Source organism: Barbus barbus, assembly GCF_936440315.1.
Source record: "Barbus barbus genome assembly, chromosome: 26".
Taxonomy (NCBI): Eukaryota; Metazoa; Chordata; class Actinopteri; order Cypriniformes; family Cyprinidae; genus Barbus; species Barbus barbus.
The window spans coordinates 4,317,490-4,334,665 of record NC_136754.1 but is presented as its reverse complement, the minus strand read 5'-3'; the positions used below and the strand labels follow the sequence as shown (position 1 = coordinate 4,334,665).

At 33.6% G+C, this 17,176-nt stretch overlaps 1 protein-coding gene across 3 annotated transcripts in view; it reads right to left on the bottom strand.

The window, feature by feature from the left end:
• Positions 1-65: 65 nt before the first annotated feature.
• The window catches only part of LOC306846097 (ATP-dependent 6-phosphofructokinase, platelet type-like), a 28,365-nt gene continuing 11,254 nt past the window's right edge, over positions 66-17,176 (bottom strand). Inside the window, exons 9-23 of one of the 3 annotated variants that reach the window (XM_079379213.1) lie at positions 17,055-17,147; positions 16,828-16,953; positions 12,709-12,773; positions 12,520-12,589; positions 11,700-11,846; positions 10,556-10,626; positions 10,376-10,463; positions 9,220-9,372; positions 6,790-6,942; positions 5,019-5,183; positions 3,739-3,800; positions 3,521-3,632; positions 3,342-3,441; positions 2,520-2,625; positions 66-1,392 (exon numbers count right to left, since the gene is read on the bottom strand). In XM_079379213.1, coding sequence (XP_079235339.1) covers positions 1,245-1,392; positions 2,520-2,625; positions 3,342-3,441; positions 3,521-3,632; positions 3,739-3,800; positions 5,019-5,183; positions 6,790-6,942; positions 9,220-9,372; positions 10,376-10,463; positions 10,556-10,626; positions 11,700-11,846; positions 12,520-12,589; positions 12,709-12,773; positions 16,828-16,953; positions 17,055-17,147 — 1,659 coding nt within the window. In that variant the 3' untranslated portion in view covers positions 66-1,244. The remainder of the gene's footprint in view (positions 1,393-2,519; positions 2,626-3,341; positions 3,442-3,520; positions 3,633-3,738; positions 3,801-5,018; positions 5,184-6,789; positions 6,943-9,219; positions 9,373-10,375; positions 10,464-10,555; positions 10,627-11,699; positions 11,847-12,519; positions 12,590-12,708; positions 12,774-16,827; positions 16,954-17,054; positions 17,148-17,176) is intronic. The other 2 variants (XM_079379211.1, XM_079379212.1) reach the window with 2 other exon arrangements.

The window sequence follows — 17,176 nt, the reverse complement described above, 5'->3', positions numbered from 1 at the left end:
TTTAATTATTATTATCATCCAAGTCATGATCTAAATCATTATCCAATATATATATATTTTTTTAATACAGTATGGACTCTGAACAGCTTTGCTTTAACCTAATGCTTTAATTAAATTACATTTTATGTAATTTAATGCCAACAGCATGCGTTTTGGCACAAGTGTGCATTTTTATCACCCTAATTTCCTTAAAAGTATTTTACACTAGCTCCTGAGTGTAAGCCCAGATGGCACATGTACATCTGCAAGATGTCTGTTAAAGATCTCTGGTTCTGGAAAGCATCTGCTGTCTACATACGTCTGGCAGACGTCTTTTAGATGTCAGTTTTACATGCATTCTAAATCATAAACATCTTAAAGACATCTAATAGACGTCTATTTGACATCTACGGACATACGTCCTATAGATGTATTCAGTGGTGCAGTCTAGTTTTTGTAGTGAGCATACTGTGCTTTTTCCCTCCCTCACCCGGCCGTCCCAAAGCGACACCCTATAAGCATCGCTAACTAATGTGTACTAACTGACAGCTTTCTGAAAGACTGTTTATGTGATCTCAACATGTCAGTTTATTATAAGCAATGAGATTTACAGCTGGGGAGACTGGACTGATTTTCTACTGTGTTAATCATATAACTCAGCCAGTTAAGAGCTATATTTTTTCTGAATATGGTGACCTGCGTAGTTTTAACATGCACAAGGGTTAATAAATGAAACAAAATACATTCTAAAGGGACTTTATGCAGCATTGTTAGTGTATGCACACACTTACATCATGACAAACGCACACTAACACCACACATGCTTTAGTACAATGTGCCTGCACTAACAAACAACACACAATAGCAGCTTGGAAGACTCCAATTCAACGAAAACAAGGTGCAGTTGTGAAATTACATCACTATAAGCCAGTGAAGAATTCATACACAATGAAAATAAGCTCTAATAGAATATATATAAATATGGAAATCTTGCATATTCACAAAATATACCACTTGGCCCCATTTCAAAGGGATGATCAGCTAATCGCTTGAGCGTATGGGTTGTCAATCACAACACACTGAGCTACTATACTGAAGGATCTCGTGGTTGTACGTCTATGGCTGGAGTTTAATGTGAACTGCTTTACATATACTGTATATGATTATGTGTTCAGGTCAAGACTGTGGAATCACAGGTCTTCGCTTTTAATAAATACATTTTTACTAGCAAGACAACTTGGTTTCACATGTGGCTGCTGCTGCTTTTAAATGGCAGAGATGTCTTTAGTTCTCAGACGGACGATGTGTTCAAGCTGGCCTGAATCGGACACGTCGTAGCTGGTTTTGTACTTGGCCAGAATCTTCATGAGCGGACGCAGTCGGAGCCACCACTGTTCCTTCGGGATCCTGTGACTGGAAAGGAAAATGAACAATATCATGTCAAAGAAATTTGTCATTTTGAATAGTTCTTAATGTGATTTTTTTAAAAGAGAATATATAATGAAACAGGATTTTTTTCCCTTGCTCTATTGAGTTGAAAAGAATGTATTATGAAGACATAGACACAACTCTAAACTCCTTCTCAAGTCCACCCAGACCATTTTTTAAAATTAAACACTAACATAACTAATACATTATCACTCTTTTTACATGTTCATGTACACCAGTACAATCATAAAAGATCATTTACTTTTAGAAATCTTAAAGGTACATTATCAAACTGATTTTTTTAAAATCTAAAAGTCTGAGAAATAATGTGAAACTAAAGTAACACTAAATTATGACTGCTTTTGGTGCAAGAATCTTTAGCATTACACTTTTATTATTATACATTTTTCTGAAAAAAATATGATTGTGATATAAAAATGCTCCAATTTTGCTGTGCTTGTTTATAGGGCTACAGAATTTTGCCAATTTAGTGATTTGTGCATCAATATGACTATAATAATAATAATAATACATAAAATATTGAACAAAGAAATATTACAATTGATATATTTCACTATAAAATAAAAAATATTTTATTAGTATTTAAGAAAATATAATTTTATTGTACAGTACAACTGTAAAATTACAATACTAATAATCATGGCTGACTGAGGAAAAAGTGGTAACACTTTACTTAAAGCCGTTATGTAAAATGTATTATTTGACTATTTTGAATGCATTAACTATGCACTGTAATACGCCTTATAATGCATTGCACAATCTTTAGAATAATTATAACCACAGTTATAATACATTATTATATTAATCTATTCAATGTTACACCTGTACAAAGTATAATGCATTAAAACACATGACAAACAAATCTTCAAAAAATTAATGCTTTTTAACTTTGGTTATAATTGTTTATAAAAAGATATTATGCATTACATTGTACATTATGAATACTTGCGTTATACATAAAGGCTTTAAGTATAGTGTTACCAAAAAAGTAAAATGTTTCAAAATACAACCCTTTAAGAGTAGCCTTGGAAACAAATATTAAAACATAATTTTTAAGATACTAGAACTGTGAAGCATGTATGTTGTCTTACACAAAATCCGTCTCATCCTTGAGCTGTACGACGGGCTGGAAGACCAGGGCCCTGCGCCGCATCCCCAACAAACACGCAGAATCCTCCGAGTTCGCAAACACACGGCCTACAAAACACAAAAATATGGTACTGCACAGAGTCTGCAAGCAGTGAAAAATGACCAAATATATAAGCATAATAACACTGCACTTTAAGTGAACTCAAACAATATCATTTAGAGATTCAAATAACTTACCTTCACCTGAGCCAACCAAAGAAAGCAAAATACAAAGAGCAAAATAAAATAACACTGTGACAGTGAGGACCAAATATTTCATATAGTATTATATTTTCTTATTATATATATATATATATATATGTTATAAAAAATCATTACAAAAAAGCTAATATTTTATTAATATTAATGTGTTAATTTATTATTAATTGTATAACATTTTTTAAAAACATACATATTATATATCTAGCAAAAATAAAGTAAAATTAATCGTTAATCAAATATTTATTATTTACATTAAACATTTTATTACATTTTACTTCCAAATTTGTGCACCCCACCCATATGTATGGCAAACACAGATTCACTAAAATTATGCATTTTTGCTCATGAAAATGACATAATTCTCTTAGTTATATATATTTTGTAATTTATATATATATAATTTACTTATCTATATAATTCTTAGTTACAAAAATGTGCTCTTAAGATTATTAGCATGTCATTTCCTGCAGCAGTGTTTAATATGTACGTTTTCTTGTACTAAAAATCAGTTCTGACTTCACACAATCCCAGACTGCATCTCTACTGGAGTGATTTCTCTTTACCTTCTCTGTAAAACTCCTTGAGCTTCTTGGAGATCCACTGCATGGCTTTAGCTGCGATCTTGGTGCCAAAGTTCCTGTCAAACGGGGAAGGAGCACCACCCTACGCAGCAGATGAACAATATTCTGATCATGTCCACAATTGCATTTGTGTGTGTTTGCATATGTGTGTGTGTTTGTACCTGCTGCATGTGTCCCAGGACGTTCTTCCTGCAGTCAAAGACTCCTTTGCCCTCTTCACTGTACAGCTGGTAGATGAAGTCAGTGGTGTAGTTCTCACTGCAGTTCTCATTCCTGTAAAACACAGACACACCTCACTGCTTCTACACATACAGAGCTACATGATACACATGAATGAATCCAGTGAATTAATGCTGTATATAAGAGAGCTAGATCATACCTGAGCACTAAACCTCTCTGGATGCTGGTCTTCATCTTCTCAGTTAAATGCTCAACGTTAGACTGAAAAATAGAGCACTCGTAAAAACTCTGCATGACGCTGACGTTCTCTCTCTCTTTCCTTAAATAGTACACTCTGCTAAATATTCCTGCCTGCGTGTGGGACGGAGCAGACAGAGGACATGAAGAAGGGTACACTGTAATGCCTGTGTCTGGCAGAAGAGGACAGACTTGACCTTTGACCCTCATGTGTTAAGAATCAATTGACTCCACTTTGGCTACTGTTTGTTCATAATAGAATACTAACTAACTACTTACTAAACGATATCTATTTTTTTCTGGGGGAAAAAAAACAAATTTTTTGGAAAGAATTAAGGCTTATTTAGCAAGGTCACATTAAATTGATCAAAAGTGAACTTTATGCTATAAAAGATTTCTGTTTCAATTAAATGCTGTCACTTTGAACTCTCTATTGTTTAAATAATCCTAAAAAAAGATGCATCATGGTTTTCACAAAAATATTAAGCAGCACAACGGTTTTCAACATTGATAAAAAAATAAATAAATATATATATATATATATATATATATATATATATATATATATATATATATATATATATATATATATATATATATATATATATATATATATATATATATATATATATTTCTTGAGCACCAAATCTTGCTGATCACCAAATTCTGCAAGATCATGTGACACTGAAGACTGGCATAATGATGCTGAAAATTCAGCTTTGCATCGCAGAAATAAATGACATTTTAAAATATATTAAATAGATAACAGTTATTTTAAATGGTAATAATATTTAATAATATTACAATTTTTACTGTATTTTTTTTATCAAATAAAAGCAACCTTGGTGAGCATAAATGGGTCTATGTTAATGATTTTTCAAACATAACCTGTGTGTGAAATACAAACGTTGAAATTTGAAATGAAAAAAAAAAAAAAAAAGTATTATGATTATGATATTTTCACCACATTCATATTCACCATATTTATGACACTCCAAGGTACTTTTTCACAGAATACCTTTTGTACATGCCTAAAAAAAGTTATAGTTTTGGTACATTTTTGTTAGGGATATGTTTGCTAATCTAGGTCACAAGATGAAGCTATATATAAATACAGAGTTATATTCAGTAGGACAGAACTATATTTAATCACCTTGTCCCTTCCACACAGTTACACTGCAGGTATACACTGCAAAATATATACATGCAGTATATATATTTCTAAAGTATGGTATCACTCACCTGCAGGTCCCGGATGTCAAACGGCTCTTCATAGATGTAGGCTGCATCCGCTCCGGCTGCCAAGCCGCCCACCGTCGCCAGGTAACCACAGTAACCGCCCATCGTCTCAATGATGAACACACGGCGCTTAGTTCCGCTGGCCGACTGCTTTATACGATCACACGTCTGACAAGCACATTTTAATAGTTAAAGAATGAAACATATCTATTATGATCACACTCATGCACAAGCCAGTTCTGACACATAACGTAAACACTATTATTACTGAAGTACAAGCATAAAGCATGGTCCAAAATTAATTGGCCAATGGTGGGTATATAAAAAAGTTTTTAAATATTTATTGAACACATTTTGGAAATGATTTTTTAATAAAAAAAAAATCTATCATATTTCAAAATGTCCTATAAATCATATTTATATATGTGACCCTGGAGCACAAAACCAGTCTTAAGTCGCTGGGGTATATTTGTAGCAATAGCCAAAAATACATTGTATGTGTATAAATGTCAATTTCAAAAAAATTATACTTTTGACCTACCAAATGGTTTTCTGGTCCAGGGTCACATATATTAAGTAATATTTCAACTGTGGATTTTATGATTCAGCAGTTTTTTGTCTCAAAAGTTATGGAAGACGAGTTACGTTTTATGCATGTAAGTTCAGGAATTATTCAAACTATTATTAATTCAACTTACACAATATATAATGTTGCACTTTTTACTCACAGTTGGCACTTGCTGAGTGTTAATTTTGGACCTGTGCACAAGCCATCACATGCAAGCACAAGGCACTATATAGCTCACAACAACAGAGAACATGCATGTGGTTTCAACTCATAAATAAGTGTTTAGGTGCAGTTCCTTTTTTAGGATGATAAATGTTTGCCAATGCAACTTAGGAAAATATACAGATCAGCATAGCAATATTTCCTGTAGTGGACAAACATGATTTGTATGTTATATAACCTCCGATAATGTAACTTGCATCTAAAGCTTAATATCTCATGGGCAGATATTTATGGACATAAAAAATTAAAAATAAAAGAAACCTGAAAAAATATTTTGTATGCATTTCTCATAACCAGGTATAATTGTAAAGAAATTAAAAAAAAAAAACGTTTCCACTTGTAAAAAAAAAAAAAAATGTATATTAATTATACATTTATATATATTCTTTAAAAAAAATTACATTTGACAGATACATTAAAAGTGACATTTATAATTTTATTGTACCTAAAAGCAAATCACATGACAGGCCGAACACTACTCACTTTATCACAGTAAAACCCTATCACTGTTCTCTTCCTCTTGGAATAAATTATGCATGACAAATATGCCTTTGAAATGGGGAATTTATAGCATTGATAAGCATATATGTTTTTTGTGCCAATATTGTGTAAACATCACAATAATACGTAAAACATTACTTGATGGACATGTGGATTATTTGTGGATTATTGTGATGTTTTTATCAACTGTTTGGACTCTCATTCTGACGGCACCCATTCACATCCATTGGTGATCAAGTGATGTAATGCTAAATTTCTCCAAATCTGTTCCGCTGAACAAACAAACTCATCTATATCTTAGATAGCCTGAGGGTGAGTACATTTTCAGCAAATTTTCATTTTTGGTTGAACTATTTCTTTAACCAAAAATGACTTAGTAGTGCACCTTTAAAGATACAGTCTGACAAATTCTCTCTTTCCATTTCCGCTGTGCTGATCACTATCGTAACATCTGTCATTCTGGCTGACGGTGGTGCGTCTTACCTCCACTATGGCATTGAGGGATGTGTCGGCGCCAATGCTGAGGTCAGTGCCGGACACGTTATTACTGATGGTGGCGGGCAGCATGCACATGGGCACGCAGAACTCCTCATACCTGCTGCGGGCATCGACCAGCTGCAGCAAACTCTCAAAGGCCTGCAGCAGTGCACATGCATTAGGAGGACTGCTCACTTACTACCTAGTGTTCACTAAATAGGACGGAATATGCTGTCCTTTCTGATTGCTTTGAGGGGAAAAAGTGTTTCCTGTCTGCTCAAGACCAACATGGGGTTGACCACCAGATGGAGGTCCAACTCATGACATGGGAATGGCATTGGCTAAATTGGTGACAGAGGGAAGTTATTTAGATAGCAGGAAGCCTCACAAACTGACTGACCGAAAAGTGAGACCGACTGAGTACACCTGCATAACCAGAACAAACTGCAGCACAACCAGACCCTAAACAGCACATTAAAACACACACATGCAGACAGAAACACACAAGACATCAGGCCTGGCCCAAAACATCATGTAGTTAGTCGCACTTACATTTGATTTGATTTGTTATTAACAACTTAATGTCTATGGACAGAATATGTTGCATGCATTCTAACTGAAATATTAATGCAAAAAATCGTCAGTTTGACACCAATGCTGTCCATAGACATTAAAATTTTATTAAGCATCAGTGATTAAGAACTAAAGCATATAATGATTTATTACTGCTGAAACCCATAAAATAAAAGGTTATTCCACAACAACATAAATAGGATATTTTAGCCATCAAATGGTTTTAGATGTTAGTGATGTTATTTACTGTCAAATATTTTTGAACTCAATTCCCAATGCTCTTTAATTAACACGTTCAATTGTTCAGCGTTATACATATAATTTTGGAAATAGTAGAACTGAGCTCAAAAGAGTAATAATAATAATAATAATAAATTAAATTTATAATAATTTAATAAATTAAATGGTAATGTTTTCACATCACATGCAATATAATCAAACATAAAATGCAATATAATAATTATGATTGTTATTATAATTTGGATCTCAGGGTGACTGTGCTATAGTGACGATAAACACATTGTGTTGGACCAGGCCTGCAATATAAACACACACAAATCACAGTTATAGAGTCAAGTGTGAGACTGGGCGACAGGTTGTGCTGCGTGACCACATGCATTCGTCTCCAGGCACACTGATTCAGTCAGACTGCAGTGATCACCAACCTCACCATCACACACACTGCTATCTCATCCTACCAAATGCAGCTCTACTTCATACTACTATACAAAACTCTACCTATAGAGCTGTGAGTCAACCTACTAAACACAGCAGGTATGTTTAACATGCACTTTAAAAGTTACACTTTTAAAATATCATGTGCACAGAGTATATATATATATATATATATATATATATATTTTTTTTTTTTTTTTTTTTTTTTTTACACATGCCAGTATGGTTTCGTTTCTTGTCTCTGAAAATTCTTTTATGAATGCCTGTCAAATATTAATCAAGTATTTTGCATCACTGGATTTTACTGTCGAGTTGAAAACAGTTGTCAAATATTAAATTTTTAGCTACTTGCATATTACACTCTTTCATTGCTACAACTGAAGTGTTATCCTGCCTTCTTTGATTTTATTGCCCATCGCAATCATTTTAACATTGACAAGTACTATTAGACCATTAAGGCAAAAAATTGTATTAAATATATTAAAAATGTAATTATTACATTTTTGTAATTTTCCATCCTAATAACATACTTGTTGGCTTCAAAAGGTTTCGAAAAAAATTTTTTCGCAGCCATGTTCCCCAAAGAAATAATCTTTCAGTGGTTCTTGAACGGTTCTTCATCTTTTCTTAGTGTGAAGAACATTTTAAAAATCTAAAATAACTTTTTTTCCATTATGAAGAACCTTTAGTGCAATGGAAAGGTTCCATGGATTTTAGATGCCTAAACAGAACCTTTAATTTTAAGAGTGTGCACGCTTAGTCAGACAGATAAAGTATTATGTATAGTAACTGTACATGTAAACATACTTAATATGACCAAGCACAAGTTTACCTGTTAAACAGCTCTATCTCACCCTCCAAATGTGGCTCTGCTTATACTAAAAATGCAGCTCTATCTCCTCCCACTAAACACCAATCTTTCTATGCTTCTTTCTATCAAAACTTTCTATGCTTTGCAATGTATCTAAAAGCCAAATTTACCTAAGGTTGACTCTTATGTTGCGACCCAGAAAGAGCTGTTTAACCTTAAAGTATTTTAGTCTGACCTGTGTGTTTCCTGACTGGGAGGTTGGCAATCATCAGCCCTGACCTTTCAGCGTATCTCAGTGACAGAACAGTGCTCTTGACAAACAGATACACATGCCCACCACCCCATACACACTCTGACACGAGTGTGTGACGTCTTACATCCGTGATGGCATTGAGGGCCGTATCTGCCCCGATACTCAGGTCTGAGCCGGGGATATTGTTGGACACAGTGGCCGGGACCATCACCATGGGAACACAAAGCTCTGTGTGTTTGGAACGAGCTGCTTGCAGCTCCAACAGCCCCAAATATGCCTGCGGTCAGAGCAAGGACTTATGGGTCACTGGCCAGAATTATGGGTAATGTTAAGAAGGGGGAGGGGCAGAGAGCCATGCCCACTATGAAGATGTAGGTAGGAAGATACTGTGAGGGTTAATAAAGAAATTTTACTTGGTGTTTGTTGTATTCTGGCACTTTAAGATGTTTTACACTACAGTTCAAAAGTTTGGGGTCTGTAAGATTTTTTAAAAATGTTTTAGTCTTTAATGGTAACCAAGGCTGCATTTATTTGATAAATGCAGTAAAAAAAAAAAAAAAGTTATACTGAATTTGTGAAATATTATTACTATTACTATTTTGTTTTTTAACTTTCCACTAACCAAATAATTCTAAAAAATAATGTACCATGATTTGCATAAAAATATAAAGATAATGTTTAAAGATAATGTTTTAAAGATTTCAAAATTAAATGTTTTTCTAAAAAAAGAATAACATTTATTTTGAAATCTTTGAAACATTATCTTTACTGTCAGTTTTGATCAATTTAAAGTACTGTCATCAAATAAAATGATAAATTTCTTCCAAAAAATCTTACTGACCCCAATTTTTTAATAGTATGTATGTTGTATAAATGTATGTTGTAAAGATTTTTATCTACTGTTTAGATTTTTATATACTTCTTAAGTAAATAACAAGATAACATAAACAATGTAATATTGTGCCTCATTAATTGTGTAATTTTCTTAGAAACCAATGTATATCTGGGAATGTAAAACACTGTAAATTGTTGTTTTTCACCTGTAAATAGACATTTTATTTAATAAATATGATAAAACAGTGATCAAATAATTTACAGACAAAATAGAGACAATGTCATCCTAACGAAAAATGCTTTGGAAAGGAGTTGACTACTTTTTTTAGTAGAAACTTCAGTGTCATAGAATCAAAATCTTATTTACTGATTGATATGAAGCAAAATATGTACAAAAACATATTACTGTAAAGCTATAAATATGCTGTAAATGTTACATTACATACCTCAAAACCTCCAATAACCAGTAAAGCGTTAATGTTGTGAATCCTCATCTGTTCAGCAATTTTATCAATATGTTTTGCTGGGAGAGTTCTGAAAGGATACCAGAATGCATCTTATTTATTGCATACATGCGTATCAGTGTTTTTTTTATTGACAATAGGCCTTTAGAAATATAATCTTACCTTTTTGTTCCTAGCAGGGACCCACCCTGGCCTGTCCAGCCCCCAACATCACCCCACTTGATTTCTTTTATCTGAGAGAGAAAGCAGGGAGAAAAAACCCAAGAAGGAGCACATATGGGATGGAGATTTGCTTTAACTGCTGTATCTCTTCATCTGTTACACAAAGCAACAGAGAAACTTTGCGAAACGGCTGGACACACATACAATCAAATATAATTGTCCAAATAAGCAAGAAAATGCCTCAAACATGCATTTAAATGGCAAACATGAATTATCGTCATTAGCAGCATTACCTCTGAAAGAGTAAGGTAGTACCGAATGGATCTGTAATGCTACACTAGGTTAATTATGGCACTGAGCACAATGCAGCAGGGGATTGTGGGATGGAATAATGGGCTTACTGTAATCATGACTCTTTATCTCATTTGGGAAGGGACTGATTCACATACACACGTCCATATGCAGACTTGTAGTGTTTCACAGAGTGGGGTTGCCACCAGATTCTTTGCAACATTATTTGTCAAAATTGAATGGAATTAAATCATATTTTGTATTTGATAACATTAACATTTTAAACTATTTTAGAATAAAACGTCAAAACTTGGGCTAATTTTTCACAAAATATACATTATATTTGAACACTTTTTGTATAACTTGACAAAATTAAATTAGAACTCGACTGGAAATGTTGCACAACAAATGATAGTGATTATAATATTCAAAATAATGATATTCTGTTCTCAAGTGATATTTACCATGATTTTTGATTATGCTGATTTTCCCTTGATTTTCAAAAACTTTTATTAAAAGGTAACATTATTAGTTGCGATGATAATAATGCCACAACAATGCAATATTTGTAAAAACTTTTTGAAATAGCTCAGAATAACAGTATTTCCCTTTTCATTTTGGATTATCATACTTTAAAAAAAAAATATTCTATAATATTTTTATAATGGATATATGGAAAGTCTGTGTCTGGGAGTAGAATAAAACTATGTTTATTATCTATGATTATCTATTAGTATCTACATAAAAAGTATTGGAAAAGTGCCAAAAATAAATTATGAAACATCATCAACATAAAAATGCCCATAATTAACGCCAATTAAACAAAGTGGTCTGTTAGTTTGCGTTGCATTACCTGTCCCTTAGAGAAGCCCTCAAATCCATCATTTACAGCAAACATAGTGTGGCCTTCGGTGATCCCGACCCTGATGGCCGAACGCACGGCTGCATTCATGCCAGCCGCAGGAGCGCCAACATTCAACACAGCCACATTAAATGAGCTCTAGAGAAGAGAAGAGAGCATTATCACACAACATAAACACAACTAAGAGCACAATCCCCTGACAGAGTCCTCTCATTCATCAAAGTGAATCACATGACCTCAAACTAGACGTGCAAATGTTTATAGAGCAGAACGATTTGGCGTCTAATCTGCTACACAACAGAAACACAGAACTAAATCCTGGATTAAGCTGCATTTGTGTGATTGTGAGTAAATTACGACTATGTACAAAGATGATTCAGTTTTTCTTCCTATACTCACAAAGGTAAATATGAGCAAAAAAGGCTGTGAAAATAAATCTACATTGTTTATCCCTTTGATCTTTCATTCCAAAAATTCACAATCTAACCTTTCACTGAAGTAAAGCAATATATTATTACATTTTATATATATTGCGAAAATATATATTATATTTTATACTTGGAACAAATCAATCAAATGCTTACTAAAGAAAAAAATAGTAAAAGGAATGAAAAAGCATTCAATGTCCAATTCATTTGTCTGCTATTCTATTTGTATATTCCATGTACATCCACGTCCTTCCTGCGTTCCATCCTCATCCCCACAAAATAAAATAAATAAACATATTGAGCTGTCAATGTCACAGAAATAGGCTGAATCAGAGACACATTACAATATTATTAATAATAAGATGAAAGTCATTATCACTTACATGTGGATGTTCAGCATCCATTTTTCGATGGGACAGGAGTTTGTAAGTGTTCAGGTTGTTTTCGAAACTTCTAAAATTTACAAAGAAAAACGAAAAAGGCATTTTCTGTTGGGTTAAAAGCACAAAAACTAAAATGAACAGTTTTACTTTTGATAGCTGCTCTGTAAAATTATGATTTTTGTGGTTAACCTGCCACGCAGCTTTACAGCTTCTTCAAATCGCTTTTCATCCATGGCCTTCTGGACCTCCTGTGTCTGCGATACGACAAACAAACAGGCTGAAAACCCCAAAACACTAAAACAGAGCGACATAACACTCTTTTAATTGAACTAAATTAACAGGTCTAATTAAAGTTTCAGGATTGCCTGTTGATTTAAAACAGTGTGGACCAGGTTGTCTATATGCAGAAATAAAGTAACAAATATGAAAATTAGTGCAGTCAAATGATTAATATTATTAATAATTTTTCATTTCATAATTATATATTAAAATATATATATATATATCCATATATATTGTTTACTTAATATACGTGTATGTACTGTGTATATATATTATGTATATATAAACACACACACACACATACAGTATATATTTTGAAAATATTTACATGCATTTATACGGAAGTTCTAAGCGGCCATGCATTATTATATTTTTTCTGTCTTGTTTTGTCGTTATCACGACTTAATTTTCTCGTGATCACGACATAACGAAAGTTGTTTTGTCGTTATCACGACTTAATTTTCTCGTGATCACGACATAACGAGTTGTTTTGTCATTATCATGACTTAATTTTCTCGTGATCTCGACATAACGAGTTGTTTTGTCATTATCACGACTTAATTTTCTCGTGATCTCGACATAACGAAAGTTGTTTTGTCGTTATCACGACTTAATTTTCTCGTGATCACGACATAACGAGTTGTTTTGTCATTATCATGACTTAATTTTCTCGTGATCTCGACATAACGAGTTGTTTTGTCATTATCACGACTTAATTTTCTCGTGATCACGACATAACGAGTTGTTTTGTCATTATCATGACTTAATTTTCTCGTGATCTCGACATAACGAGTTGTTTTGTCATTATCACGACTTAATTTTCTCGTGATCTCGACATAACGAAAGTTGTTTTGTCGTTATCACGACTTAATTTTCTCGTGATCTCGACATAACGAGTTGTTTTGTTGTTATCACGACTTAATTTTCTCGTGATCTGGACATAACGAAAGTTGTTTTGTCATTATCACGACTTAATTTTCTCGTGATCTGGACATAACGAAAGTTGTTTTGTCATTATCACGACTTAATTTTCTCGTGATCTGGACATAACGAAAGTTGTTTTGTCATTATCATGACTTAATTTTCTCGTGATCTCGACATAACGAGTTGTTTTGTCATTATCACGACTTAATTTTCTCGTGATCTCGACATAACGAAAGTTGTTTTGTCGTTATCACGACTTAATTTTCTCGTGATCTCGACATAACGAGTTGTTTTGTCGTTATCACGACTTAATTTTCTCGTGATCTCGACATAACGAGTTGTTTTGTCGTTATCACGACTTAATTTTCTCGTGATCTCGACATAACGAGTTGTTTTGTCATTATCACGACTTAATTTTCTCGTGATCTGGACATAACGAAAGTTGTTTTGTCATTATCACGACTTAATTTTCTCGTGATCTTGACATAACGAGTTGTTTTGTCGTTATCACGACTTAATTTTCTTGTGATCTGGACATAACGAAAGTTGTTTTGTCGTTATCACGACTTAATTTTCTCGTGATCTCGACATAACGAAAGTTGTTTTGTCGTTATCACGACTTAATTTTCTCGTGATCTCGACATAACGAAAGTTGTTTTGTCGTTATCACGACTTAATTTTCTCGTGATCTCGACATAACGAAAGTTGTTTTGTCGTTATCACGACTTAATTTTCTCGTGATCTGGACATAACGAAAGTTGTTTTGTCGTTATCACGACTTAATTTTCTCGTGATCTGGACATAACGAAAGTTGTTTTGTCGTTATCACGACTTCATTTTCTCGTGATCTGGACATAACGAAAGTTGTTTTGTCGTTATCACGACTTAATTTTCTCGTGATCTGGACATAACGAAAGTTGTTTTGTCGTTATCACGACTTCATTTTCTCGTGATCTGGACATAACGAAAGTTGTTTTGTCGTTATCACGACTTAATTTTCTCGTGATCTCGACATAACGAAAGTTGTTTTGTCGTTATCACGACTTAATTTTCTCGTGATCTCGACATAACGAAAGTTGTTTTGTCGTTATCACGACTTAATTTTCTCGTGATCTCGACATAACGAAAGTTGTTTTGTCGTTATCACGACTTAATTTTCTCGTGATCTGGACATAACGAGTTGTTTTGTCATTATCACGACTTAATTTTCTCGTGATCTCGACATAACGAAAGTTGTTTTGTCATTATCACGACTTAATTTTCTCGTGATCTCGACATAACGAAAGTTGTTGATCTCAACGTAAAAACCGTTTTCTCACGACGTAATTGTAGCTATCGTGAGAAAATCAGGGTCGCTATATTGTCTTTGACGATAAAGTTGCAGACCCGACAGCCTCCTTCTCAAGTGTCGAACACTTATGTGTAAGTCGTCAATCACTGACAGACACAGAGTTATTTCAGTTTGAGTGAGTCCCTGATCAAAGTAAAAGCGAATACGATCATCCATGATGCTGCTTCTATAGCATTTTCTCATGCCGAATACACAGAGAAAATTAAGCCGTGATAACGACAAAACAACTTTCGTTATGTCCAGATCACGAGAAAATTAAGTCGTGATAATGACAAAACAACTTTCGTTATGTCCAGATCACGAGAAAATTAAGTCGTGATCACGAGAAAACAAGACAGAAAAATTATATGAACTTCCATACATTTACATCATTTATTTTATATATAAATAAATACATAACATAATTTTCTTAAATATATACATGCATGTGTTTGTGTTTATATATACATAATAAATATACACATAATGTAAACAAAAACATTTATTTTGGATGCGATTGATTGCGATTAATTGTTTGACAGCACTAATATGAACATATGTTAATAATATCTATATTATGATTTTTATATTGTATTATATGTGGCAACTATATATGGCAACAATATATATTTTAATTATGTATGCATCTTTATTAAAATAATATATGTTTACATATATATTTTTGTCATCATTTTATAAATACACACATATCTTTTATATTTACTTAATATAAACATGTGCTGATGGGTTTTGGGATGGATATACATGTACATACATTTGCATGGGCTAGATATATGAAATTGTTCCAATAGAAGAGTTCATTTGCAAAAACCGACAACTCCATTTGTATTTATTTTTTTATTGCGCATTCCAGGTAATATCAATCAAACTGCAGTTGGGTTGTTTTGATTAAGTAATAATAACTTAAACAAATACAGGTAATTTACAAAATTAAAGTTCATTGAAATAGTTTTTTTTTTACATATTAAAAGTTTTTTATAGCAAAAGCAGATATCTCCACATTTCATGTTTTAGAGTTTAAAAAACACTCGTTTAATCTTTGTAATCTCTTTAGATGACGATGTAGACGCCTGACAAACGTTGTTGTTGTTGTGATCATAAACTGCATGGATGTGATTACACGCAATACACTGAGCTTTTCCCTCATCATTGTAATGCGCTGCTTTTGCAAGGCTCTGTAAAAACCTTTCCGCTTTTATTTTCCTTTTACACCCTGAAGAAGATATCACAGGTTGATCAAGTTCATTGAAATTATCCATCCTCGATCACTTTTTTTGTCAGCTTTGATGAAACTCCTCTCAGCTAGTACGTCTTTTCAAAGTGAAAGTAGCCTTGACATCTGACCTGAATACAGCGCGTTGATTCGCTAAATTGGACTTATCGGCTTCTGTTCAAAAACAAGGGCGCTTGTCGGCTTCTGCAGTAAAACGTGAACTCGAGATGCCTTGAAAGTGGACAATACCGGCTTTTTTGACAAAACGTGTTTAGGGTTCAGATCACGCTATATGTGGAGAATAATGCATGGCAATCAGCTCATTTTTTTAAAGTGGCATTTATCGTTTTTTGCAAATGAACTCTTCAATTGCTAATATGTTTCATATATGTTTTTATTTTAAATGACAATATATTTATGCATGTAAATTTAATATGTGTACATATATTTGTCTATGGGAAAATATTGCTTTAGTACAATTCTCTAAAATAAGTTCAGAGAACCCAAAAGACTGTCATTAGCTGAGTTACTTTCTCACCATCTGAACGCATTCCATCAGAGGAAGCCTGACAGCCTGGTTCCCACACAGAGATACCACACATGCTGGAGTACCAGGAGACGCTTCTAACAGGGCTAACACGGCTTCCACGCCCATACGACTCGCCTACGGAGGAAAAGGGAAGAGACAGAGATCTAAAGAGACTGAATACACCATGTCAAAGAGTTTTCGTATTACAGTTGGGATTTATTCAGTCAGGACCATACCAAAATCCGGTCAAAGGCAGAGGGGGTTCCTCCTCTCTGGACGTGACCCAGAATGGTGACCCGCGTGTCAAAGCCCAAACAGCGCACCACCAGCTGCAGTAGAGAGTCAACACACAATCTTC